This window comes from Silurus meridionalis, chromosome 11 (genome assembly GCF_014805685.1).
Source record: "Silurus meridionalis isolate SWU-2019-XX chromosome 11, ASM1480568v1, whole genome shotgun sequence".
NCBI lineage: Eukaryota > Metazoa > Chordata > Actinopteri > Siluriformes > Siluridae > Silurus > Silurus meridionalis.
In genome coordinates this window covers 7,664,268-7,691,276 of record NC_060894.1, presented here as the reverse complement: position 1 = coordinate 7,691,276, position 27,009 = coordinate 7,664,268, and the positions used below count along the sequence as shown (strand labels likewise).

Here is a 27,009-nt window from a genome sequence, read left to right as displayed (position 1 = left end):
ACCTGGCACGTGCACACACAAATACACATGCACACATCTGCTCAATGCCACACAGCTGCATGTCCTTAATACCCCATGATTGCCCCTTCTATCACAGCCTAATGCTCTACCTCTACACAAAGAAATGCTCTGTTTTCCAGCATACTCTACATTCTCTGTCCTTTGTATCTGACTGGACACCTCAAATTCAAGAGTCCGACCCAGAAAGAGTTGAGTGGACCAAGAGTTTGGGAAGTCAGTGACCTCAGGGAATGTAATAAAAGTGTGGCAAGGTTAACCCCCTTCCTAACCCGAACATCTCTTGCTACAACCTCAGTGTTGTGTACACGTGCAACTTTCATGGTAAATAGTTATCCTTTCAGCTCTGCATTATTTGTTCTCAGCTCAAAAATACTACACAAGAAAGAAAAGGAAAGAAACAGGGAGCGTGAAAGAGATGATTTCTATTTAATCCATTTTTAACGTGCATGCAAACAGCTCGTCGTCCTTGAGTTTCAAAGCGGGTTCCGGGCTCCTCGCTAATTAGACAAGCTTCCTCGACTTCCTTTCCTCACTCTAATTAGAATCTTTAATAACAAACAAGCGTCGACCTTTACAAAAGGCTTCGCCACAATCTCCTCCATTAGCTAAACGCATGAGCAGAGGAGGGGTGAAAGAAGAACTATCGCCCCTGTTGCAGCCAAAACATCACCCGAAGAGGGGCTTTGACACAATGTCGGCTTCCTGCCGCGAGGTCTGTTCAAGGCGGCAGATTCGGAGCGTTTTAAGGAAAAGGGGAAGCGTCAGGACACAAGGACGACATCAGCACGCACAACAAATACACATGGCAGCTTTGTTTGCGCTGACACGAACAATTAACCCTCAGCTGACGACATCTCGCAACCAGGAAGGTCTTATCTAAAAAAAAATGCAAGCAAAATGACTTTTATTGTTCAGGTAGATTGCCTCTAATGATAGTGCCATCAGTGTAAAAAGATATGAATAAAAATGGGCCTGCATGAGAGGAAAAAAAAAAGAAAAGAAAGTGGCTCTTCAGTGGATAGCAGGAGCATGAAAAAGGCACCATCTGGGAGTGCTGTAATCACTCAGTTATCTTCCTGCGCTAATTTTCTTTTCGGCGCATACAAACGATTTACTTTCGGGCAAAGGTGAGAAACAAAGTGCGATTGAGCCAAAGAGTCGTTTTTTTTTCTTCTTCTCCTTTTAACTTCAAAGTTCGAGGAATATTGGTCTCTCTCTGATCTTTCCCCGGTACAGCATATGTTTCTCTCCTTGGTGTGTACGTCAGAACTGATTGTGTTGTCGGCTTCCTCCGGGAGAATGGCGGTGGAATGGGAATGGATTAAAGAAAGGCGTTTATTCGAACTGTGCGAGAGCAAATTTGCTGCATGCTAATGAACAAACATCAAATAGTGTGTTGGAACTGTGCAGACATCTGCTGCCGCACTGTATCCTAACTACAACAACCGGCAACATCACACAAGCTTGGTGTTTGAAGTAATGAAGTTGTCTGCTTGCAGTGTGTTGAAGCCTGCGATGCGAGTGGAGGGAGAGACCTAACACAAATATGATGTCATGAAAAATTAATGCTCTTTTTTTCTATAATCACATTCAGATAAAACACCGCTGACAAAAAGGGAACCTGCTTTTAGACATAAAAAAATGTAAGCAGACAAGAGTCTAACCTGAATGTTCCTATTACTAGAGGTCGACCGATAGTAGATTTTACCGATACCAATAGCTACAGTAGGTTGGATTCTGCTCGCCGATAACCAAAGGTATTTTTTAAAATGGATACTGGACAAAAAAACAAAAATAACACTCCATGTAAAATAGTACTGAACTTTATTACAAAAATAAATAAATAAAAAACAGTACCGATTAATGAAAATGTGCTAAATAAAATAAATATTAATATATTTATTATATTGATAAATATTAAGGAAAATAAAAGAAAAAAACTCTAAATAATGTAATAAGAAAGGCAGTTCAAATTAACAACACCTGGTGTCAGTGATTTGCCCCTAGAGGCCGCGTTCCTACTCTATAGCGCGACCCGGAAAAACTATCGATATGGATTTTTGCTAATATTTCCAGCAATCAACTATTATTGCAGATTAATTGGCAAAACTGATGAATCGGTCGACCACTAACTGTTACCACTGTTGTTGTACTTCTATATCTGTTTTTTCAGTTTGTATATTGTGGGAAATGATTTGAAGGCTTGTCTGTGTAATAAAGGCTTGGCTTGTCTGTGTAATATTAACGGCTATGTCCTGCCTTTGCGGCGTGTGTGACTGGATGTTCATGATGCGCAGACTATCAACAAACTTTTTAATGTCTACAAACATCTATATAATGTGGATAGCGAGGTAAACGATTGGGTGACATCATTTCTAGGTGTTTTTTGGTTTTTCATAGATTAGGTAGCTAATGAATAACTCGTCTAGACCAGATTACAATAACGCTACTGATTCATACATGTTCGTGGCCCTCACACAATATATTCTAAAACACTTAAGCACACCATACTGGTGCAGGAATAGCTCCTATACAAAGCCCAAGCCTCAATGAACATCACGCCTGAGTATGCATATAATACTGAGTAAGGGGTTCAGGTAGGTGTTGGTGATTGTTGGAAAGGTGGTACCGAATGAATGCAGACAGATCTTATCGTCCTCAGCCACCCCAACCGCTCATCATCCAATTATTAACGTTCTAGCTATCAGCGGGAAACAAAAGACCACTTCTTCGCTATTTCTTTTTTTTAATCCTGCAGTCTAATTGGATGTAATTACTCATCTACAAAACAAATGAGTAGGTCGGAGTTGCCGTGGCGACTGGAACGGTGGGTCCAACATTGTGAATCGTTTCAACAAGGTTCATTTCTGTGGATAATTATCACTCCTCTCTTTTCTCTGCCTTTGCCCGGTCCCTGAGGGGTTACCATCACAAAGCTCCAGCTATTGGCTACTGCTAATTTGACTGTCTTAGGCTATTCTGTCTGTCCCTCCCTCCTTGACTTTCTGCATGCTGCCATCAAGTGTGGGGTTCCCTTCAAGTGAATAAATGCTGCTCTCTCATTTTCACTTTGCCAGATGACTGCCTCAGAGAAGGAATTTCAAAACCACTGCCCTGAAAGGACAACTATTTCTCTCATGAAAAAGGAGAGGTTTTTTTTTTACACACACACACACACACACACACACACACACACACACACACACACACACACACACAAACGGAAGACTACGAGGAAGGCATACTTGTCGATCCAATGCATATTGTTCCATTATTTTCCTACTTTCAAGCCAATTTGGGGAGCAGAAAGTCATTATCCTAATCACATTATACGATTAGAACCACATGCATTATCTTTACTTCAAATCCCTGGTGGCCATCAAATGCACTTCCAGACCAAATGTCAATAAACCTGTCAGATGTCTTCCCGATTGAATTCCAGAGCCACAATTAGTTATTTTATTCCACTTAATGCATGGGGGCCTGGAGTTAGCGATCACTTAAGCTATTTTAGAACTAACCACTGAGTAATTAAGACCCCTCAATGAGTCATTCTGGTGGTGCTGACAATTTTTGCAAATAGTTAATATTAAATGTCTGGTTGTTTTTGTTCTGACAGAGGCTAATCGGTGTTAACAGATGATTTACCCCTGTCTCAAGAGTATCTCTAGCTTCTCAAATGACTTGAAATACTTAAAATGCTTAGAATGCCATACATGATTCAGTTCAGAAGTATGAAGAAGTCTGAAATCTGGACGTGCATTCCTCATACGAGAATGAATGTCAAGTGGAGGTGTCATAAGCTGCAGTTGTCGTTACCTCCAGAACCACACTCCCAGTACCACTGGGTACAACAGACAACAACGTAATGCCACAACACTCCACATTGAACGCACACCTGAATTGTCAAGGCATATGAATAGAGCAGACATGTTAAAATCCAGGCCCCTAGAACACTTCTGGCCTGTTTTGATCAATTATATCAGATTGTATATTTTGTAAGATTGTAAGTTTGATTCTGTGGGCACTGCACAGTTTCTACTCTTCATCCCTGAAACGATGCTTCATCTCCGCCTACAGGCTGCTCGAACCCTCTGCATGTTTATAAGTCAATATCTGCACATCTTCACTGACGTCCTGTGAGTTGCCACAACACAGACCCTAACCCCAAACCTTAATGAACTGACAGCCAAGGAAAAATGTGAAACACGCGACACAGGCGAATGTGCATAGGAGCAGAATGTACTGCTTTAACTTACTGTTTTATTCTCGCACTTCATTCTGTTTGGTGTCTGTTGGCTGTGTTTGACCCTCAACTTGGGCCCAGTCTTTCATTTTGGCCTCGTTTATGACCGAGTTTGACAGCAGTACAGTATACAATTCATTCAGAGCAGAAAAAGCCTTCTTTGCTTTAACTAAAAAAAGTAACATATCACGCACTGTGCAATCAGGCACAATATTTCTCTCAGAAATGCAATGGGCCAAAAAAGTCAACTAAATTCTGGGTCACTTGAACCACCAAATAAATGTTAAAAATCATGAAATAATGATTATAATGTACTAGAGGATGGATCAAGCGTTCATATTCCACATTCACATTGTTTTAAAGGTCACAGGAAGAAGGGAAATTGAAAAGATTTCTTTGAGACCTTATCTGTCTCTGTGAGTGGCGAGATGAAAGCAGGCTACAGCTGAGCACCTTTGGAGTATGCTTCCCCCTTTGAAGTTCAGGATGGTTCCTCCCAGAGGCGCTGTCTGAGCATCTGCCCATCACAGCTGTGCAGAGGAGACCATCCTGAAACAGAGGGGGAGCAATACCTCTCTAACCTTTATGCGTAACATTTATCTTTCTGCGATGAGAGCCTTTGGGACCGGAGTCACGTGGAGCATCCTTGAGAGAGCGGCACTGCTGTTGGTCCTTTTGGCATGAGCCGGGAGTCGCAGCTGTGTGGGTGTTAGTGTGCGTGCGAAAGGCAGTAGACGGGCACACGTGAGAGCCGGGGAGCCAGTTTAATCTCGGCACGGCAGCGCAAGCCAACGTGGCCCTCTGTTGAGCCTCTCAGCAGCGATCACAGTGCTTGTTGGGATGAAATGCATAATGATCTCCAGATAATGGGAAGTACTCAGCCAAACGAGAGCAGCTTCGTGTCTAGCCAAGCGCAGGCTTCATCAAGCAAGAATGGGGCTTTATACAATAACTTCATCCTTGTTTCATCAGGATAATATGTCCAGAGAATAGAGCCAAAGGAAGCAGCTGATAAGGAGGATGACAATGGATTGCTAGCACATGCATACAGAATACAACCCAAGTGAAATACTGACCATTTCCCTGTCACAGCCTGCCCAAAAGGAAAATACTAACTGATCCTGTAAAGAAACCAACTGTAGTTGTGCTGGTGGTGGAGTTTACATGGTGACAGCAAAATTACACAAAAATACAAAATGATTGCTCAAGGTCACAGATTTGAAGGACTCCGAGGTCAGATCTAGTGAGAGTAGAAAGCTGTTGGCGGGGTTAAACTTCAGCACGTTAAGACATATTATTGAGAACCAAGGGACAGCAGGCCACTTGTAACACTCTGTTACTGACAAAACAAACTATACAAGTACTGTTCGTTTCCCGAACAAAGCGCAAATCAGGGAAGAGAAAATTATAATCTGGACCCTAGTAAAACAAATCTAAAAGGATAGTGAATTGATCTTTGGTCTAAATAACTGCACATGATGCCCTGCAATGGACCGGTGTCTCGGGACAAGCTCCCGGTCAATCATAACTCTGACCAAGATAAAGCACTTAAGGAAGTTGAATGAGGGAGAAACAAAGTGTAGCAATAAACAACAAATGGGGCAACCTCTTCTCTAAATATCTGGAGAGAACAAGGAGGATTGGAAATCAATCTTGGAGGATAGATGGGAGACCCTACAGGAAAAGAGAAATAAAGATGTAAGGCCAGGCGATATTTTATCATCTGTTTAAGCGTGCTTTTTTTTTTAGATGTTCATAAAATATTAGTTTATAAAAAACTTATCTGAAATACTGCTGAAAATATTTCATACTGAAAAGGAGGGAAAAGTTGAATGTATCAGGTGCTTCCAGTGAGTTTGTAATTAAATAAATCGAAATGACTAAAAATAAAGATTTTTGTAAGGGGCCTGACAGTTTTCACAATATCCATATACACCCAACAAAAATTCTCTACAATTCAGTGCATACTACAATTCATCCAGTGAACAGGGAGTAGTAACAGTGAGGCAGAGTGACAGGGTGGGTAGAAGTAGGACTTCAACAGCATGTGCCAGTGAGGCAGTCGGAGACACACAGCCAGCTATGTAGGCTGGCAAGGATAATAGAAGTGTGAGAGACAGACCTCCAGAGGGCAGCGCCTGCTGTGGTGCACCACCCTGTGGATCACACACACTCTGCTGCACGTGAGGTCTACGAACAGACGGACAGACGGAGAGACAGAGAACAGCTGAGAGAAAGTCAAAGGGACAGCTAGTGAGACAGACAGACAGACAGACAGACAGGCAGGTCGACGTTCAGCCTCCATCTGTACTTTGTACTTCAAATTTCGTGTGACAGCTTTTCAGTTAAGAGTTAAACTACACTGGAGCAATGTCTCAAACTTTTTACAATTCTTTCAGGAGAATTCATGTGAGTAGGGTAATGTCTTCCTTTTTAGAAATGCTATTTAAATAAGCTATATGCAATTATAAACAGGCCCTGCAACATTTAGCAAGTAAAGGGTTTGGTACTTGTGATGGCATTTCAAATAGAGGTCGACTGATTTATCGTTTTTGCCAATTAATCGGCACCAATAGTTGATATCGACAAAAATCCCTGAAGCAAAAATAAGCAGCGTGCAAGGTGCACAGAAAGCACTAATTATATTGTTTATTTATATTTAATTCATTAGTTATACAATGATATTTAGTAATTAATATATTCATATTTATTTCATTTCGCACATTTTCATGGTTCAGTGCTTTTATTTTTTATTTTTGTAATAAAGTATAATTTTACATGGAGTGTTACACCGATCGGGCATACCATTATGACATTATAACATTATGAGCAGTGAAGTGAATAACACTGAGTATCTCTTTATCATGGCACCTGTTAGTGGGTGGGATTATTATGTAGCAAGGGAACATTTTGTCCTCAAAGTCGATGTGTTAGAAGCAGGAAAAATGGGCAAGCGCAAGGATTTGAGCGAGTTTGACAAGGGCTAAATTGTGATGGCTAGACGACTGGGTCAGAGCATCTCCAGTATCTGTATCTATCAAAAGTGGTCTAAGGAAGGAACAGTGGTGAACCGGTGACAGGCTGGTCGGTGTGATCCAACAGATGAGCTCCTGTAGCACAAAATGCTGAAGAAGATATTGCTGTTAATGGTCGACAGGTCAAGGCTGTTTCGGCAGCAAAAAGGGGACCAACACAATATTAGGAAGGTGGTCATAATGTTATGCCTGATTGGTGGCCATAAAGTTAAGCCTGGTCCGTGTATGTTTTTTGTTTTTTTTTGTCCAGTATCGGCAAAAATGATCCAAACTAGCTATCGGTATCAGTAAAATCAGTCGACCTCTAATTTCAACGTCTTTAAAAAAAATAATTGTTGTGTGGCATGACTTCACAATCGCCTCCCCTTTTTGTTCTATTAGGTAGAAGTATACTAAAGCTCCAAAATATTCACTCAGCCTTTCAGTTGTCCTTGTGTCTGTAGTGCTTCACATACTCTGACTACCTCACACGTTTTCAGACAACAGAGTCGGTGGTGCATGTCAGATAAACATTTCCTCAGCAATCGTAGCGTTAGCGCTTGAGTGCAGCATTTAATTTCTGTAAGCCTTCTACAGTATTTGAGCTACGGAGGCACGGAGTCACCTCTTATAAACGCCGACACTTTCAGTAAACTAGCTTAACTGTGCACCCGACCGTGGCGATTTCTGTTGTTTGAGGTTTCTCAGCGGCTGAGTGCTATTTACACATCAGTAAAATACTCCAGTGGAGGATTTATACGGACATTTCATTTGCTTCTGGGTAGATAGATACCTAAACGCAAATAGAAAATGGCGACGCTGTCGAAACTCGAATTTAAAACCCGCCAATTCTGAGCGGTTACGCTGTCTAAATGATACGAGGAACAAGGCGGCATGTGCAAGCTGTCAGCAACCATTTTATATTTATTATTATTTTATATATCAGTTATATAGCACTGATAAACACGACGACAAATCACTCAAGAACATTGGTGACCATTTTTCAGACCTAGCATCATCTTCTGATTGGCTGTTACCTCAGTTTAAGAATAACAAGCAACAAAGCAGGAAGTGACCATCAAATTTATATGCTTTTCTGTATCACAGAGGGATTTGTTGCAAATTAGGGCCCAAGAAAGCTTAAGCAATTCCTTATACCAATCAAATATCAATTCCCTTAAGTTTTCATCATTTCTACCCTCAGTTCCCATTTACAGTTTGATGCACAAAACAGAAGAAAGATGCGATTAAATAGTCTGTAGAAACAATACAATTAAAAAAATCTAAATTGTACGGACGTGGCAAAGATCCCCGGTGCCTCTGGGATGTGTAGGTCGCACAAGCTTCGGTAGCTGCCAGGGAAGCTAGCGTTGACCATGTAAATCAATTTCAATACAAGCACTTACTGTCTCGCTTTATTAAACACTAACGTTGGTTATTTGTAAAGATCAGAAGTCATGCAAGATTAGTCAAATGTAAGTTCTACGCATGCAAACTGAATGAATTGAATCTACCAAAAATCTGCCATGAACTCATCTTGGCTCAGCGGGAAAACAGACGGAGGCAGATGACCGGAGAACTCCGCTGCAGCCCATCCAATCACAGCGCAGCACCCAGAGGATGGTGCTTAATTACCGAACAAAAAGCACTGAGGTCCCCAGGGTGTCGGTCTGCCCATTAAAGATATCCGTCACCTCAGTTCGAAACTGTGCTAAAGGGAAGCGGACTCTCCTGAGAAACTATTGAATTATTTACCGCTATTGAGAAGGCAGATTTGTTCAAGTCGACGGGCCGATCCGTGAGGAGCGATAAAGAGGAGAATATCCCATTCTCCTAATTGTATCAGGATGCGTGCTTAACTGTTGCACTTCTAAATACGTGGGTTACTGAGGATTAATAAACACACTAAAGGAAATATTAAATGATCCTTAAAAAGCGTGCTAGGGATTTAAAATTGTTGTTTTCGGAAAAGGACTGGTAAATCTGCCACTGGTTTTTGGATGTGTAAGTGTAGAGTGCAGAAGAGGATGGACACAGCCGTAACCACACAGAACACACGTGGTCAGAGCGTTTACCTGGCCCCGGGTTCTGTGGGTACGCCACGTAGCTGCCTCTTCCTCGGGCGCCCCTACCTGAGCCTCGTGCTGCTGCCACCGCTGCCGCCGCCGCCACCGGACCATACGCTGCCGCCGGGAAACCTGACACACAAACACGCAAGCTGTTAGTACTCATTAACCATTTACACTGTAGCCGCTCTGGGATCGTTATATCGCTCCCTGATGTTCTTTATCGGCACGCGATTTAATTTGTTTTTATAGCACTTTTAATATATACACTTTTTTTTCTAGCTTTTTACTAGCTGACTAAAACCTGTGGCACTGTATCCATTTAGACCTTTAGTGAATCGCCAAGAATAGCCGTAGTGAAGAAAATATAACGATTTCAGTTTGAGCATAAGTGGATTGCAGAGGGCAACTCGGAACCATGAATAAGCAATGGCCTTAAAAATTTTATCCTCACACTGTCTTCTCTCTCCCTCTCTCTCTCTCTTTTTCTGCTTTTCTCTCTCTCTCTCTCTCTCTCTCTCTCTCTCTCTCGCATATGCAGCATTGCTGTGAGGCACAGACTGAATAAACTAACTATAACTGGGGTGCCAGCACAATCATTTACTTAAATGAAATAATTAGGAGAGGCAGCGACGAGAGCTCGGGCTTCTGTCAAAGTTCTTCCATGCCTCTTTATTGAGTCAGCGACATGTTCGCATTTACTCGCTCCCCCACATTTTTTTTTTTCCCCCTCTCTCTTTCTCATTTTCTCTCTCATTCCTCATAACATGGCTGACTCTTTTTCAACACTATAATTCCATTCAACACTAGCATGAGGTTCATGCATTGGGGACTGAAGGCTTTTTTCGTGTTTGGGATAAAAAGACGGAAAAAGCTTTCAGAGAGTCAGCCATGTTGTAAGGAATGAGAAAGAAAATGAGAAAAAGAGAAAAAAAGTAATATACCAATATTTGGTATCAATGGACCTTCTATGGCCTTTTGACCTGCTCACCTTCCTCACTTGAACATTATTATGTTTTTTTTAGCTCAAGCGAAATGTTTCATCAAGTGAGGAAGGTGAGCAGGTCAGAAGGCCATAAAAGGTCCATTGATACCAAATATTTACCAGAAGGCTGGACATCAGAACAATCCAAACGGTTAAAGTACAGACTAATGTACAGTAAATGGACAGTTGTTTCAATAAAGAGCTTCAATGAAGATATACATCAAACTCTAACTTTAAACCTAACTTTGAGCAACAATCTTAAGCGTGAGCGCCAACACAATAAAGAACAACAAGAACAGGGCTGGGAAGCAACCAATAAGAGCCCAAGAAGAAATCCAATTCATCTTCTGCTTTGTGGAACAGATCTCTGAGTCCAGTTTATCCTGCAGATATTTGTGGAGTGTAAGGATGACATATAAACATAATAATAATGCGGTGACAACAAATGTAATTGGCATGTCATGTCCAAATCGAACAGCTTAAACATCTAATATCCATGTGAGGACACATGATTCATTTCACTGGTGCACATCTAGATAGCAATGGAAATTCTAAGAGGCCATGCAATATAATATATTTTTCTATCTTGTTTTCTTGTGATCACGACTGAATTTCCTTCTGACCTTGATATAAACATTGTTTCCTTTGTGATCAGTACTTTTTCTGTGTATTCAGCATAAGAGCATGCTCTAGAGGCAGCATCATGGATGAGCGCACTCACTGAAACGGAAATAGCTCTGTGTCTGTCAGTGATTGACAACTTATACGCAAGTGTCTCGCTGTACAATTACGTCGTGAGAAAACGGATTTATGCGCTGAGATCGAGAGAAAATTAAGACGTGATTACGAGAAAACAACTGTTGTTGCCGAGATCACGTGAAAGGTCCTGAACCTGAGAAAACAAAAGAGAAAAAAATACTATATTACATGACTTAGGACTTCTGTACATAGCAGAGAGTTCTCTCCTGTATATTTTTGCTCGAAACTAAGATATAGGATTCAGTTGTGGGGTTGGCAGAAGTGATTGTTGCTGTGATCACTTGTGTGCTGTGTGACTATATGGACCAGTGATAGTTCTGAGATAGTGCTGGATTGGGAAAACCTGGTTTTGATGTCAGCCAGAGTGTGTGTGTGTGTGTGTGTGTGTGTGTGTGTGTTTGCACCTTGCTGTCTGGCATAGTGAGAGGAAAATAAATGTGCAATCATTAGCTAAGCTTGGCTGCCCCAACCCCCCCCACAACCAAAAAAAAAAAGAAGGGAACAAAGGGATTAATAGCTTGTTACTGAGTGCCTATTATGCCATTCTTCTGTGTGTGTGTCGATGCAGCCCATCAAAAACCATGTGGTCTTCTTAATCGAGGAGAATGATGCGTCTCCATCAGATGTATATGATCAAAGCTGAGTTTAAATGTCAAGACAAAGATTACTGAACTTGTTCCAGTGAGTTAGATTTTTTTCTAACATTGTAATCAAACATCGTCATTAGAGTCATCTGATTAGGACCATACATCAGAGTAACGTAATGTAATGCAATGGCTGAGATGTTACATTATAATAAATATAATTACAGACCGAGCACTCTAATGAAGGCATAGATCAGTGTGTGACAGCAGCTCATCAGACGGTGGGGGTCCGAGAGTGGAGACGGGACTCATAGTCATACGGAGTGATGGCATGTAATCAGATATAGCTCAGTTCGGACAGCTCATTCAGCCCCCACTATCAGTCCAATTCCCGCAACAGCTTACACACCCGTCTCATTTAAAAGTCTTAATGATCAACAGAGAGGACCATTAAAAGTCTTAGGTTAAATAATAAGGACAGTGACTGCTGGATAGGGGACAATTACTATTATAAACCATTAGACCTTATAGCATTGTAGACAGGTTTGATCATGTGAGGAGGGACATGGGGGTATATTGTAGTAGAAGGGTAGAGCCTCCAGGCAGGAGGAAATAAGGACGTCCAAGGAGCAGGTTTATGGATGTGGTGAGGGAAGAAATGTGGGTGGTTGGTTTGAAAGAGGCAGATGTAGAGGACAGGGAGGTAAAGGACAGATGATCTGCTCTGTTGACCCCAAAGAAGAAGAAGAATGCATTATAAAGTTAATATTATACTTTATATAGTTGTAATATTTGGCATGTTAATGCTTAGAAAAATAAACAATACCACCAACATCCACTCTACCAAATCAGGAAAGGAAATGAGTCTAAACCCCAGTATAACATGTTCAGGAACTCTGGCCTAGTAATAGTTGCAGAAAGTATTTTAACATCAGCGTTAAATGTCCATTAATATTTGCAGGGAGGAAAAAAGTTGGCTGCAGCACTTCAAAAAGATTTTTATGGAAAGACTCAGAATATCCCATTGTTACAATATTGTGGTAATCGATAAGGATGACAATAGAAGACAGACTCATCAAGGTCACTTTACAATCAGACTTTGTCCTGGCTTAGCATCCTCGGTCTAATGGCACTTTTTGTTTCTTTATTTTTATCCACACTCATTAATCTCTTCACCGCACCAAATCTATGATAATTACAATCATGAACCTGGGGCTCCTCCACAAAAACCACAGCCTCTTGTCTGCTCTCGCTCAGTCCACCTCTTAGCCCCTTTCATCATTAAATGCTCCTCTCCAGAGCCACAAGTCAAATGCTCTTTTATTTAGCTTGAGTACTTTGTCTCCCTCGTCGTTGTCAGTGCTCCCTTGCCCTACTCTCAAACTTAGCGCAAAAAAAAAGTTCTTCAGAGAGATTAACTGTGCCGGATTAGGAGGGTTAATTAATAGTTCTTGCCAGCTCATTGTTTTGCGTTGGCGCTCTGAGAAGCCGCCCAAGAGAGGTGCTGCGGCATTAAATCAATTTCATGGCCCTTTTATTACCGCTGCGATAAAGTCAATATTTCGATTGAACTATTTTTTCCTCCGAATCCTTCCCAGTGTTGTATTTGCCCCTGCTGTAGCTACACTAGGACAGACGGCAGGACTCCAGGGAGGGTGCAAGGACACATCTGCTTACAGTCTCGGCCAGGGGTCTCGGGAGAGAGTCCCAAACTGTATGCCAGGGGTCCTCGTGGGCTTGGAGCCTTTCTGTTTCGAATCAAGAGAGAGAAAGAGGAGCTGAGCAAACATGCTTTGTGCTCAGTGCAGCCTGAACCCTGCAGATGCCAGTTTGCTAGAACCCAACTCAAGTTCCAATAAGATCAAAACATGAAGCATGAAGGAAAATGCAAAATATTCCAACATGACTGCTGTTTGACTGCTGCTTTTCAGCCAATTGCTGCTGAAAGGAAGGAGGAAGACAGTGAACAATGACTTTCTTGGTCGGCTACTGTTTAGATACAAGCCGTTGTAACGCCTTGAGTCAGGGTGAAGGAAGAGCTCGCTTCTGGCATGCTATTCGCAAAATACCGCTATGCTCCTAAAGGAAGCGCAACATATTTTACCCGTTACACAGTGTGTAACGTGTCTTTTGTTAAAACCTGTGTAAAGTACATTAGTGTAGTGTAGACTGCGACTTATAGACAGGTGCGGCTTATTTATGTCAAAAATTATATTTGTAACATTCAGTGGGTGCGACTTATATATGGGTGCACTTTATAGTCTGGAAATTACGGTAAATCGTTACTGTGCTTAAGTAGCTTTTTCTTGTATTTGTACTTTAGTGAAGTATTTCCCTTTAGGGAGAGTTTAACTTTAACTTCACTCCATTTCAAAGTCAAATATCGTACTTTTTACTCAACAACATTTTGCAAAATCAGTTGTTCCTTTTCATTTATGAGTGAATAAAAACGTAATTGTTCAAACACCAGTAAGCACCAATCAGAGAAGAGCGCACGCTGTTTTGAACTTGTTTTGATTGCTGCTTGGTGGCATCTACTTAACACAAGCATTCACTTCAGAGTCAGTGCAACAGCAAGAAGAACATTTAAAGAGTAATAAATGATGGAAGGAAACTCCTGACTCAAACTTGCCACAGCACCCATGGCCTTATTTGAACGATATTTTTTTGAAGTAGATGAAAAGAAGGTTTTGGGCTCATGATAATTTGAATAGATATCAAATCAGTGATCAGTGCATTAATATAATTGTATTAATAGATTGTTGTGCTAAGAATAACATTAGAGTCTTTTCACATCAACTGAATTGATTAAGCAAAAGTCTTGTGACAAAAATAATAATAGGAACATTATATAATGTTATATTTTATTATATAATAAGTCAGAGTACTTTGCATACTTAAGTACATTTGAAGGCAAATACTTTTGTACTTTTACTCAAGGGAAAGTTTAAAGGGAGCACTTTTACTGGAGTCATATTTTACCTACTGTATCTCTACTTTAACTCGGGTACATGCTTTGTGTACTTCATACCCCACTTCTTTTGACCTTTGACACACATGAAAAAGTAAAATTCAAGATGGAATCTAGCCATCTAACCAAACTATCCACTAACAGTTTGGTGTCAGCCCAAGTCAGCATCAGTCTTTGGTAGTTTGATGGCAAATTTTTGTAATATGCAATTTTATGAAAATCACATTACAAGTCAAACAATGTCTATTTAAAAAAACGTATAATGGTAAAAATTCAATTCCTGTAGTTGTTTAGAAGAGGGTAATTCATTTCATTTAATTTTGAAGTATTGCTATAACAGTCTTGAACTATCTCAAAACTCTGCTTCGACTCGTTTTTTATTTTCTGTTGCACCTGCTGAGATACAAAACACTACAAGGCGTAACCTCACAGTCAGAGAGCTCTTTCTCTCAGCCCTAACATATACATGCTCATGCAACTTTTCAATTATACAGTGCACTGGAATCTTAAATTAGCAACCGGAAATCAAGGGTTGCCATTAAGAGGTCGACAGCGAGTGCAACAGGAAAACCAGAAAGCAGACGATGCCAGTCAAATCCTGAGACCCCTGAAACAGCAAATCTGCCAGTGAACGGGGCTAAACTTCACAAGCTGCAGCACCAGCGCTCATAAAAAGAGGATCAAGCTGTAAATACAGCCGAGACTCCCGGGCCAAATCCGCCAGCCCTCAGCCTGCTCCTGCTTTCCTCAGCCTACAGGGTCGTGGGAAATAGAAAGCTGGCCTCAGTCCATATTTGAAAAGAGAAAAAAAAAGGCAACCGTTAAGAGAAATAAAATCGTGACAAATACCAATAGTCAAGGGGAGAACCGCTATTGCTATCTTTTCATCTGAGGATTAGCGGCTACCACATTTTTCGGGCCATTCTGCAGCAAGCCAGTGGCATTTGTTGTTTTAAGAAAGGATCGACAAGGCAGTATCAAAGTCCCGAATCCAAGTGAGTGGCCCCGAGCCCAGGTGCCTCTTTACGCAGTACACATGCAATTCCACACAAAGGAGAACTCATGGAAGCTGGATGGAAGCTTTTTGGAAAGTACGAAACATAACATTTAAAGATGCTTAAAAAAACAACAAATCAATGAAAAATTATTTCTCCCTGATATAGACCCCTTGTCAGCCCAGACATGACTGTTAGCGTAGTGTTTAAGGCATTGGAATTTGGATCTAAAGGCTGTGAGTTTAAATCCCAGCCACACCAAGCTGCCACTCCTTTTAAAAGCAATCAACCCCATAGCTGCTCAGTTGTATAAATATTGGGACACCCAACTTTTCCAGCCATACGTGTTTCTTCCCCAAATCAGTAGAACAAAGTTAGAGGCACTCAATTGTATAGGATGCATTTGAATGCAGTAGCATAACATTTTTTCATTCACTTCAACTACGACAATGTGCCTGGGCACATGAAGGTAATGGTTTACATGGTTGGAGTATTAGATCTTGAGCGTCATGCTATAGAGCTCTGACCTCGACCCTATTGAAGATGAATTGGAACACTGACTGTACCCCAAGACTTCTACATCAGTATCTGATTTTAACACGCTTGTGGCTGAATGAGCACAAATCTCCACGGGCAAAATCTTGTAGAACATCTAGATCTACATCTCTACAGCGAATAGGGACTAAATGTGAAATATTTTTATAATTACACTACAGCTAAACTACAGAAAACAAGTAAAATCATTATCAGGTATGCTAATTATGTGGTTGCTCGATGGCCAATGCTCTGGGGTAATGATCTGAAAGTTGGGTGTTGAAGCCCCAGCAATCCCAAGCTGGTTCTTTCAGGCCCAGACCCTGTGCTGTGACCTCAGTTTAGCAACAAGCTGAGAACAATTTTGAATGTGACAAATAAAATAATATTTTTTTCTTTAAAGTGGCTTCAGGTTGTCTGTAAACATGATCATGATGTGACTGGGTTTAGACTCTCACAATCACATGAAATGTGATTTCTGATCATTGCACCTCCTTGGTCCATGCCACCAAAATTTGCGCTTGGAGTTCTACCAAAAAGCTGGAAGTCATGTGAATAATAATACACAGTATATCAAAATACTAGATGATGAGCCACATTAGTGCTGTATCTTCACCACAAACGAATGTATTCTCTAACTTTCATTGGATACAGCACATGGCTGAATGGTTTGCTGCATTTAATACAGAGATCTTTTCTGTTACCATCTGGATTTTAAACAAAGACGTTATATACGGTTAAATAAAGGAGCGCTGTAGGACAGGCTTTTCTCTGATGAGTACACACACTTGAGCCAGTGTTTGAAAAGGGTTAGCTGGAAGAAAAGTTTCCCAGAAATACACGACCACTGTTCTTTCCCGTGCATTAGTAGCACTTCAGACGGCCGCGTTGCATTCATTTTTGCCAGCTCCGTAATGGCATGTCATTTTGTATATGAAAGCGTATGACAGGCACCGTCTCGCAAGCCTAACTAGAGTCTGAACTCATCAGCCGAGCAGGACTGAAAGTACAGAGCCGAGGTGTAATTTATGACGCATTAGCACACACTTACACAGCTGGATACACACGGGGGCGGCGCTCTGAGCTTCTGTGCCCTGCGCGGGTAATAAGGCTATTGTAACCCTGTGATATATGGTTTTGGCCCGCATTACTCGCTCATTACAGTTCCGCCGGACGTTTTTTATGGAGGTGACTTATTCGCCCCCGGTCGCCTCCATGAGAGCCGTATTCACATGTATCATAAAACATCAAAACTTAGCCTGTATCTCAGCGCAACGGTGTCCGGCAAAATAAATAATTTCTCACGCCGGTGCCGCAAATAGCCAGGTTACTGCGAATCCTGACCTGTGGCTAATGGAAGACGCATCGCACTCCAATATTATGGCTTTCCTCTCTGCCTTTTCTCGCCTGTCTCGGAGGTCCTTGGATGACCCATGTGGTCCCCTGTGAAAGCCTTCCTTCATCACAGTGCTGGAAGAAAAACATCTGACAGGTCTGAAAGTCAGGAGAAATACTTGCTCGTCAGAAACACCGCCTGATCCCTGCTGATCCTTTGTCTGTAGACCAAATTGATCCAGGATCAGTCGGCGTCTTGAGAATCGCCCACCCCACACCCCCCGAGGGACGCCTCAAAATCAAAAACACAAAGCAAGACGAGACTCCGCCCTCTTTGAGAGATGCCGGTTTTGTTAGCCCGAAGTGCCACTGTTAATTAGAAGGGACACCACGGCCTCCCACTCGTTAGCACCAGAGTAAACACTCCTAATTTGTTATGCATTTTAATGGCCTTCTAAGAAACACTTAAGGAACGACTGTGGGGGTTTTGAAAAAAAACACACAAACATAAATCCCCAGCAAGTTGTGATGGAGAGGGAGATGAAAGCAAGATCTTGGTCAAACAGAGTCTCTTCATGTGCCAGTCGGAGACGAACGGCGGCTGATGGAAATCAAGTAGCTACTGTAGTTTGAGCGTGTTTTATGGTTCACTATTACATCTTTACTGCCATTCAATATAAAGCAAAGTGCTTTCATAATGCATGGAGAGAAATACACTGGTGTGTGCTTCGGGAAATCACTCTCAGAAACAGGAGTGGTGACCAAAACCGCTTACTCTATAGTGCTATCGGATTATCTGACATTTGAGTGTAGCAAATACTAACAGAAGTTTATACACTTCGCTCGCTTTCTCTAATGAACATGATCAAGCGTAAATATAGTTAATAATATTCTAGTGGTAGCTCAAAGGTTATTGAATCGGGAGGTTTGGGGGTTCAAGCCCCGGTGTTGCCAAGTTGCCACTCTTGGGTTCTTGAGCAAGGCCCTTAACCCTCTGTACTCCAGGGGGCGCTGTATCATAACTCTGACCTTAGCTTCCTAACATCGCTGGCATATGCGAAGAAAGAATTTTAATGCAATGTAATAGTGACGAATAAAAAAAAAGCCCCTATGAATCATTTATATTACTGAGACGATTAAAAAATGACTGGCGTAGTCTAAAACAAAAATGTGATCTGAGTCACGGCCTCGTTCTCCACGTCCCTTATTTAAACACGGTTAAATGTGTCTTCTTATTTTCGAATATCAAGAATGGTCTTATTGATTTCTGGTAAACGACTTTCCTGCTCCCCTTTCAGAGCTCAATCACACACACATGCACTCAAACACTTCTGCCCCATTTGAGCCATACCTTCTCCTTGCTCATTAGTGAGAACATTAGTGAGAAGGTGTGAGATCTCCAAACAAGGTGCACACACACACACACACACACACAGCAGGGTCCTAGGTACTAATTAATTCCTTTAAGTACCTCAGATCCCGATGTGTATTTGAGGTTGTGAGAGTTGGGAGCTGACCAGGCTAAGGGACCACTTATGACCCTGAAGTATGTGACCATTTACTTATTTGTGTACTGTATGAGCACAAACATACTGTATACCCATGTTTAGTGCAGAGGTCAGATATAAACATTTGTATCTTTGTTGTGTCTCATCGCCAGTGAGCTGAATTGTACCGGATCGTCAGTGTATTGTAATCTCTAAAAAAGTTGATCGTTAAACTGTATCATTTGCATGGCAAAGAGAAGACACGCTAAAAACACCAATCGATGAGTAAACTTGTGCTAAGTGTAGTAGAATATTGTGTGAATGTATGTATGAACATACGAGGAGCGTTCAAGTCAAACCGGGACTCTAATTTTACAGGTAGAAAAATGGATGCTAGCGTGACGGTACTACATGCAATGGTAAGTTGTGGTAATGAAGCTTCTTGGAAATGAAGGCATTAAACCTGCGGATATTCACAGAGGACTTTCAAGAAGACGGGTTTTAGATGCTCAGTCGCAATATATGTGGATAGATATTGTTGTAATCAATTGTATTAAAAAAAAAATGTAATAATTTTCAGTAATTGTGTGTGTGTGTGTGTGTGTATGTACAAACACGCACTGTTACTGGAAATTATTACATTTTTATTAATTATTAATTAAACTGCAATTCCAAAATAAGTTGGAACACAGCAAAATATAAATAAAACCCAGAATGCAATGACTTGCAAATCTTATAACTCCATATTTTATTCCAAATAAAACAAATAACATATTGAATGTTTCAGCTGAGAATATTTACCATGTTAAGGAAAAAATAAGGTCATTTGTAATCTGATGGCTGCAACACTTCTCAATAAAGTTTGGACAGGGCCAAGTTTACCACTGTGTAGCTTCACGTATGAGGAGACAAGTTGCTAAAGTTTTGGGAGAAGAATGTTGCCTCATACGTGTCTCATAATTTTTCTGGACTTTTGTTGCCCCGTCCCCACTTTTCCAAAAAGTGCTGAGGCCATCAAATTCCAAATTAGCATAGTTTTTCCTTAAGGTAGTACATTTTCTTAGTTTTAACATCTGGATGTTTGCTATGTTCTATTGTGAATAAAATATGGGTTCATGAGATTTGCTAATCACAGCGTTTTGAATTTATTTACATTTAGATGTGTCAAAACTTTTTTTGAATTGGGGATGTAAGAAGATTTAATGTTTATTGCTGCCATTAGACACTAAAGTGCAGTCACTGGGAATGTCAGGATTGATGATTAAGGTCATGAGCAGGGTGTCTCAGGTATAGCCTGAATGTTCTCACACTGTGTTCGGCTTGAGTTCGTTATTTCAGGTCTGGTTGAAGCTCTGGCGTTCACATATTTCAGCTGAGAGCAGGAGAATGGAGGAGCGAGGCAGGAGAATGAGAATGAAGGAGCTGTTTCGGGCCGAGCCATAAAAGCAGAGCTCTTTCTCGATGCTTCCTCTTTCCAGATGGCCAATTTCCATAATGACAGCGCAGCACTTCACACTGTCCAAATAAGAGTGTGTGTGAGCAAACGGGCCACTCCTGTTCATCATGAAGAGGAGGAAAGGTTAGGCATTCAGTGCCCTCTGAGCAAGTGAATAAGTTACTGAGGAATAAGTGTGTGTGTGCGTACGTGTTCATGGTTATGACCCCTGTGCCACAGTAAAACGATCCTCACTGACTTTCACCTCTTGCCTTTGTCTGCTTTTACTCTGTTTATTGTCAGTGTGGTGAGAAGAGAGAAAGAGCGAGAGAGAAAGAAAGCAAAAGAGAAAATGTACAAGGAAATGAGAAATTGACATTTTTGTTTGATTCCTAGATGAATAATGATTCCTTTGGACAATTCTCAGGGTTTGCATAAATGTGCATGCTTGACTTTGCTATTTAAATCGAAGCTATAATTCATTAATAGATGCTATTTTGAATTCACGATGCATTCATGTTGGAAAAAAAAGCGATGAGAAGTAAAAACTCTGCATATTATGCAAATTTTAACAGAATAAAAATAATATTTTTCCTCTAACGGATGGATTTTTAGATCTGGACAGTTCTAACAGTACAGTTTGTGAAGTGTAGGTAGGGGAAATTTTATATTTGAATATTTTATTTTAATATTACAGTATAAACAGTATATAAAAAAATGTACAGTATTAAAATTATTGTGCATAAATATGAATGATGACAAATAAATTCTAATGAATATTTTAATGTCAATAACGTTTCTATGGTGGGAAATTTTAGAAAAAAATCTAAAATCTTTGATGAGACCTTCCAACAAACAAAAATCCAGATAAAAATAATTCATCATTGGGAACATTTTAAATAAATAAAATAAAATAAAATAAAAAACAGAACACCCTGGTTGCATAGGTCTGCACAACCTTTCATAATAGGTGCTCTAACTGTCCTTAACAGTTAACCAGTCACATTTAAAATTAGGCCTGTAGGTAAATGGCAACCACTTTAAGTGATTATGATTAAAACCAGATAGAAGTCTGCTTTTTGCTGTGGTATTTGCTTTACTGTGGTATTTGCTTTACTGTGGTATTTGCTTCCTTAGCGTTTTCTGTTATGTAGCTTTATATTGTTAAATGCAGCACCAGGGTTCTGGAGGAACGTCGTCTCATTTCGCTGTGTACTGCGTCAGCTATATATGGATAAAATGACAATAAAAGCTTCTTTACTTGACTTGAATGTTTGGGGTCAAAACTTTGAACGCAGTTTAAAGGTACTTGGAACTTTTTTTTGCAAAGAGTAGGAAAAAATTCTGTGGAGTTAATAGAGATTTATTCCCAAAAACTTGATGCTGTAATAAAGGCAAAAGGTGCTTCCACAAAGTATTACTTTGGTTGGGGTGATACAGTTATTTATTTTTGTCTAGATTTTTGTTTGTTGGAAGATCACATAAAGATATAACAAGTTTGACATTTATGCTGTTATTTCAGTCTTTTTTAAAACCTGCAATTTCATAAGGGTGTTTAGACTTTTTCTATCCACTGTATACAGGATTAGAATCTACATTTTTTTTAAACAGCATTTTTATATCGAGCTGGTGTTATATAACAAGTTTGTGAAGCCCTTAGGTGATCTGAGACTTCTGACAAAATTGGACATTTCCAACTTGTCTTCAATCAACTAAATGGAGTCCCTGAAGATCTAACGCCTACCTTGTGCTCTACACACCATACCATTTGACATTCAGTCACAAATGCTTACTTTCTTTAAAACTGATTAATTAGAAAATGAATTGAAAATGAAAATGAAAAAAAAAAGAAAGAAAAAAAAAAAGGATTTAATAGTGTGACAAATAATTACCTCAAATCAGGTAAATAAATAAATAAAAAGGCTGCATGCTTATAAAACTGATCAAGACTCTTGGGTGTCTTCCGCTCCTTATATTCTTCTTCTGACCTTTTTTTCACATTTAATAACTTGATTAATAGCCACGTTCTTTCATTTATCCGTGTTTTTTTTTGCTGCCGATGACGCAACTTGTGACATTCGTGACAAAGCAGAGCAGATCAACGCCGGGACTGAGAGAAGCCATGTGATTAAGTGGTGCGCGAGTTAGGCTATGTCTCAAAGATGAAAGAGAGAAACTGAAACAGAGTGAGGGAGGGATGAGTGCTGATGCTGGAGTAGATAGAGAGAGACATTTCCTGCTACCTCCAGCTCTCCTGCTAGTCAAGTCTCTCTGCATTCTGATATATAGGACAGAATGGAGACGCGAACAGAAAATACTGTTACTCCCAACACCCCTCTGATGACCTGTGTAGCTGTGTGTGTGTGTGTGTGTGTGTGTGAGACTATACAGTAACAATAATTAAAACACATACTCTTGATAAACACAGAAGGTACACGTTAGAGAATCGGAGCCTTGGACATATTTATTCTGAGAAAGCTGAGCAGCTTGAGCATATGGGTGGTCTGTGGAATTGAGAGGTATACCCCCTCATTGACAGGGAACAGAAGGAGCATCAATCTCTCTCAGTCCTCTCACTCACCGCCACCCCTCGACCCACCCCACCCCACCTGCTCCACACGGAATGAGGCTCAGAGAGCACTTTGAAACAAAATGAGCTCTAGTCCTTCAAACAGAGTCAATCTCAAACCCGCCCTTGTCCAAGATTTCTACAAATCCTCTCCATACACACTCACCTTCTCCACTCTACTGCAAGGTCACTCAGAGGCTGGATTGGGTTAGGGGAGGCAGGGGGTTGCTGAAGGGGTCTTATAGGGCAAGAGCTGGGGGATTAGTGCTGACAGAGGCGTTAACTTGCCGCACGCTGAACCGAACAATGACGGCCTGTTTACCATTTAGTGCTTCTGTTTATTTATGTTCTAATAGAAATATCACTATTGAAAGTTAGATCTGTATTAAAAGCCTTCACTTCAGCACAGATGTGCACTATATAATAGTTACTTATTTAGCTGCCATTTTCTCAGAAAACCTATACACTGCAATATTTATTGTGTATTTAATAAATATCAAATCTGTCTTGCGGTCCACTGTTAAGTCTTAAATTTAGCTACAGCAAGAAAAAGGCAGTACAAAAGAAATGTATAGACTTACTGCAGCGTGTAATTCTTTGTCTTGTGACAGATAGAGAGATAGATAGATAGATAGATAGATAGATAGATAGATAGATAGATAGATAGATAGATAGATAGATAGATAGATAGATAGATAGCTTGTATAGCAGTATAGATTTACTGTCCTCTTATAAAAAACTCAACATACATCCATTACTGTCAAAATACATTGCAACAAAAGTGAGTACACCCTAAGTGAACATGTTGAAAAGGTGTTCAAAGTTTCAATATTTTGTGTGAGCACTATTGTTATTTTGCACTGCACAGGTTGTTGCTGGGATCCTCTTCCACAGAGCTGCTGGATGTCAGACACATGGCGCTTTTCCGCTTGAGGATGCCCCACAGGTGTTCAATAGAGTTCAGGTCTGGAGACATTCTTGGCCACTCATCAGCTTTAGCTTCTTCAGCAAGGCAGTTGTCATCTTGGTGGTGTGTTTATGGTCGTTATTATGTTGGAAAACTTCCATTTGGCCCAGTTTTTGAAGGAAGGGCATCATGTTCTGCTTCAAAATGTCACAGTACATGTTGAACTACTAGCAGCACTCATGCAGCCCGAGTCCATGACACTACCAGCACCATGCTTGACTTTAAGCAAGACACAATTTTCTTAGTGATTGTGGGTTTTCTTGTGAGACAGCTTCACTAGAGGCTTCCTTCTGGGACGACAGCTGTGCAAACCGACTTGTTACGGTGTGCATCGTGTGGTCTGAGCACTGACAAGCGAGCCTTCCGCTTCTGCAACCTCTAAAGCAATGCTGCAGCAGTCATGCATCTGCTTTTTTTGAAGCAGCTTCTGCACCTGACGCACAGCACGAGGACTCAACTTCTTTGATCGACTCTTGAGAGGTCTGTTCCGAGTAGAACCTGTCTTGGAAAACCTCTGTATGACTCTGGCCACTGTACTGTAACTCAGTTTCAGGGTGTTACTGGTCGTCTTATAGCTTACACCTTTGTGGTCAGTATGAGGGAGTTGTACTCAAGCACCAAATTTCATCTGCTCTAATATAAGATACATGAATATGTATGGTTCTGTCAAGCAGACAAAAACATGAACATGAACAGGACATGCGGCTTTGCATGGACACACGATGTAGAGCTGTTATCATTTTTTTTTTGCCATTTATTTAGACAATAATGGCTGAATGAGTTATTTTCAGAGGACAGTGAATCTGTACTGCTATAAAACTGCACATTGACTACTATATAAGATACTGTAGATAGAATGTCCGAGTGTATTTGTGTACACAATTTTAATTTTTTTCTAATTGTTTTAAGGCAAACAGAAGGAGAGCGGCACATGTGCCTAATGGAGGCCTAACAGGCATCTAAAAGCAGCACTAGAGAATGTAGAGAGCGGCTGGAGTTCACTGTGGGTGGCATTAATGATGCCACCATGCTAATGCTGGTCTAATGTGAGGCCTGGTATAATGTTACCCGGTGATGATGATCGGTAACCCTGCCATCTCTCTCGCACACACACACACACACACACACACACACACACACACACACACATGCAGAGCTTCCCCATTTACACTGCATTATCCCTCATTCCATCCATTTTCTCTCTCTTCTTTCAGTGTGGAGTTCATGGTGATGACGATGAAGATGGAATTCCACATTCCTCGACTTTTAAACGGACAGGATGGAATGATCGATATGCGGTTTGATGATTTTTTCATGAACAGTTTACACGATGCTGCACCGAATCCGTTTCCAATTAGCCGTTCTCCGCCTGCTAAACTGACAGGAGTCTGGAGTAGAACGAATTCCTAATTGCTCGGGTCAATCAGCAAGCTGAAATGTGCAATTAGGCTTTTGCTTTGATGACTCTACTCTACTGTCACGACTGGAATCGCTTCAATAAAAGGCAAAATGTTTAGCCTACGTCGCAAAGCTATTAAGATGCTTTTCAACCTGCAGCGCTAAAGCCGAACGTGAGATGGCAAGAACGGCATCAATCAGAAACCTCACATCCTCCACACACAGACATACACGGGCGCATACACGCGCGCACGCACGCTCGAGAAAATCTATTATGGAGATCTGAGCTGCCGTCAGACGTTTCCCATTCGAGCTTATCAGCCGTGTGCCACGATGTCCGGAGCAGCAAACAGGCATGTGTAAAGAGGCTTAAATAAAGCAGGAAGTCAACACGCAGTGAGGCGTGGGCCGAGTCGGCGTGTATCGCTGCCAACATCTCGCCGCCAAGAGCCCTCAACATTCTTCCCATTATTCTTACAATCTCTCTCTCTATTTCTATCTCTCTCTCTCACACACACACACAAATTGAACACACACTTGCTGTGTTCAAACTAGTGGCTTTTGGTTCCCCTGCAACTACAAAGCAGACCACTAACGGCAAGAAAATTGTGCAACTCTTTAAGGGTGCACCCGCTTACTATTAGACCTGTCAGGACAGATTCCTAAAATTGTATATATATATATATATATATATATATATATATATATATATATATATATATATATATATATATATATATATATATATGCCTCAGAGCTTTGGCCCCATTTGTGGATCATGTTCACATTTGGCTTTATGACATGTCGAGGCCATCAAACTCAAGTTGACCATCTTAATGCCTTTAAATGATAGATTTCCTCAGTTTAAACATTCAGTATGTTTTCTATGTTCCACACTGAATAAAATATGGATTTATGAGATTTGCACATCATTACACTCTGGTTTTCTTTACATTTTACACAGGGTCCAAGCTTTTTTTTTTTTAAATAGGGTCGTATATTACACCCTGTATAGTGAGCAGATCATATAATTCAGTTGGAATTCAGCCGAGGTGAATGAAACAGGAAGTGGAGACAAGGTAGCTTCTAACAAGGGTTCCACAAAACTCTCCCAGATACCAACAAGAAATGTTCATTACTCCTAAAAGTGGAGACGTTTCATTATGTTGGCTTATGGGCTGCATAGCGTAAAACTAATACGCTGCTAATGTTTGTTAGGTTTATAGCTGTTTAAAATGATATGATACATATTTTAAAAACATGCATATACTAAATCTTTTTATTTCATCAAACACAAAATACACACAGCTTTACCAGCTACTATGATCAAGCATATACTGTGATGCCATGGCTAAAATTTTCTTTTTATACCTTAGACAGTAAAAGCTCCTGCACCACACACTTATTCAAGCATCTCAGTTGCATGTTTCTGATTACTAACCGCAAGAATCGTGTTTTTTAGTGGTATTAAACAATGACCTACCGGGAAACTGGTAGCTATAACTCGGAGCAAATCCAGTGTATCCACGTCCATAGGTCGCCACGATGTTTGGGTAACCTAAGACAGACAGAGAAAAATACAGTAAAGTCAGAAAGAAAACGCTGAGTTTACAAGAAAAGTCCTAGTAATTAATTATAACTCC

The 27,009-nt window shown here is 40.7% G+C and overlaps 1 protein-coding gene across 7 annotated transcripts in view; it reads right to left on the bottom strand.

Annotated features, from left to right (window-relative positions):
- Positions 1-27,009, bottom strand: part of msi2a (musashi RNA-binding protein 2a) — a 250,874-nt gene that overhangs the window by 15,353 nt on the left and 208,512 nt on the right. For 4 of the 7 annotated variants that reach the window (XM_046862014.1, XM_046862015.1, XM_046862020.1 and 1 more), the window contains 2 exons: positions 26,850-26,924; positions 9,357-9,479 (listed from right to left, as the gene is read on the bottom strand). In XM_046862014.1, the coding sequence (XP_046717970.1) occupies positions 9,357-9,479; positions 26,850-26,924 (198 nt within the window). The remainder of the gene's footprint in view (positions 1-9,356; positions 9,480-26,849; positions 26,925-27,009) is intronic. The other 3 variants (XM_046862016.1, XM_046862017.1, XM_046862021.1) reach the window with 1 other exon arrangement.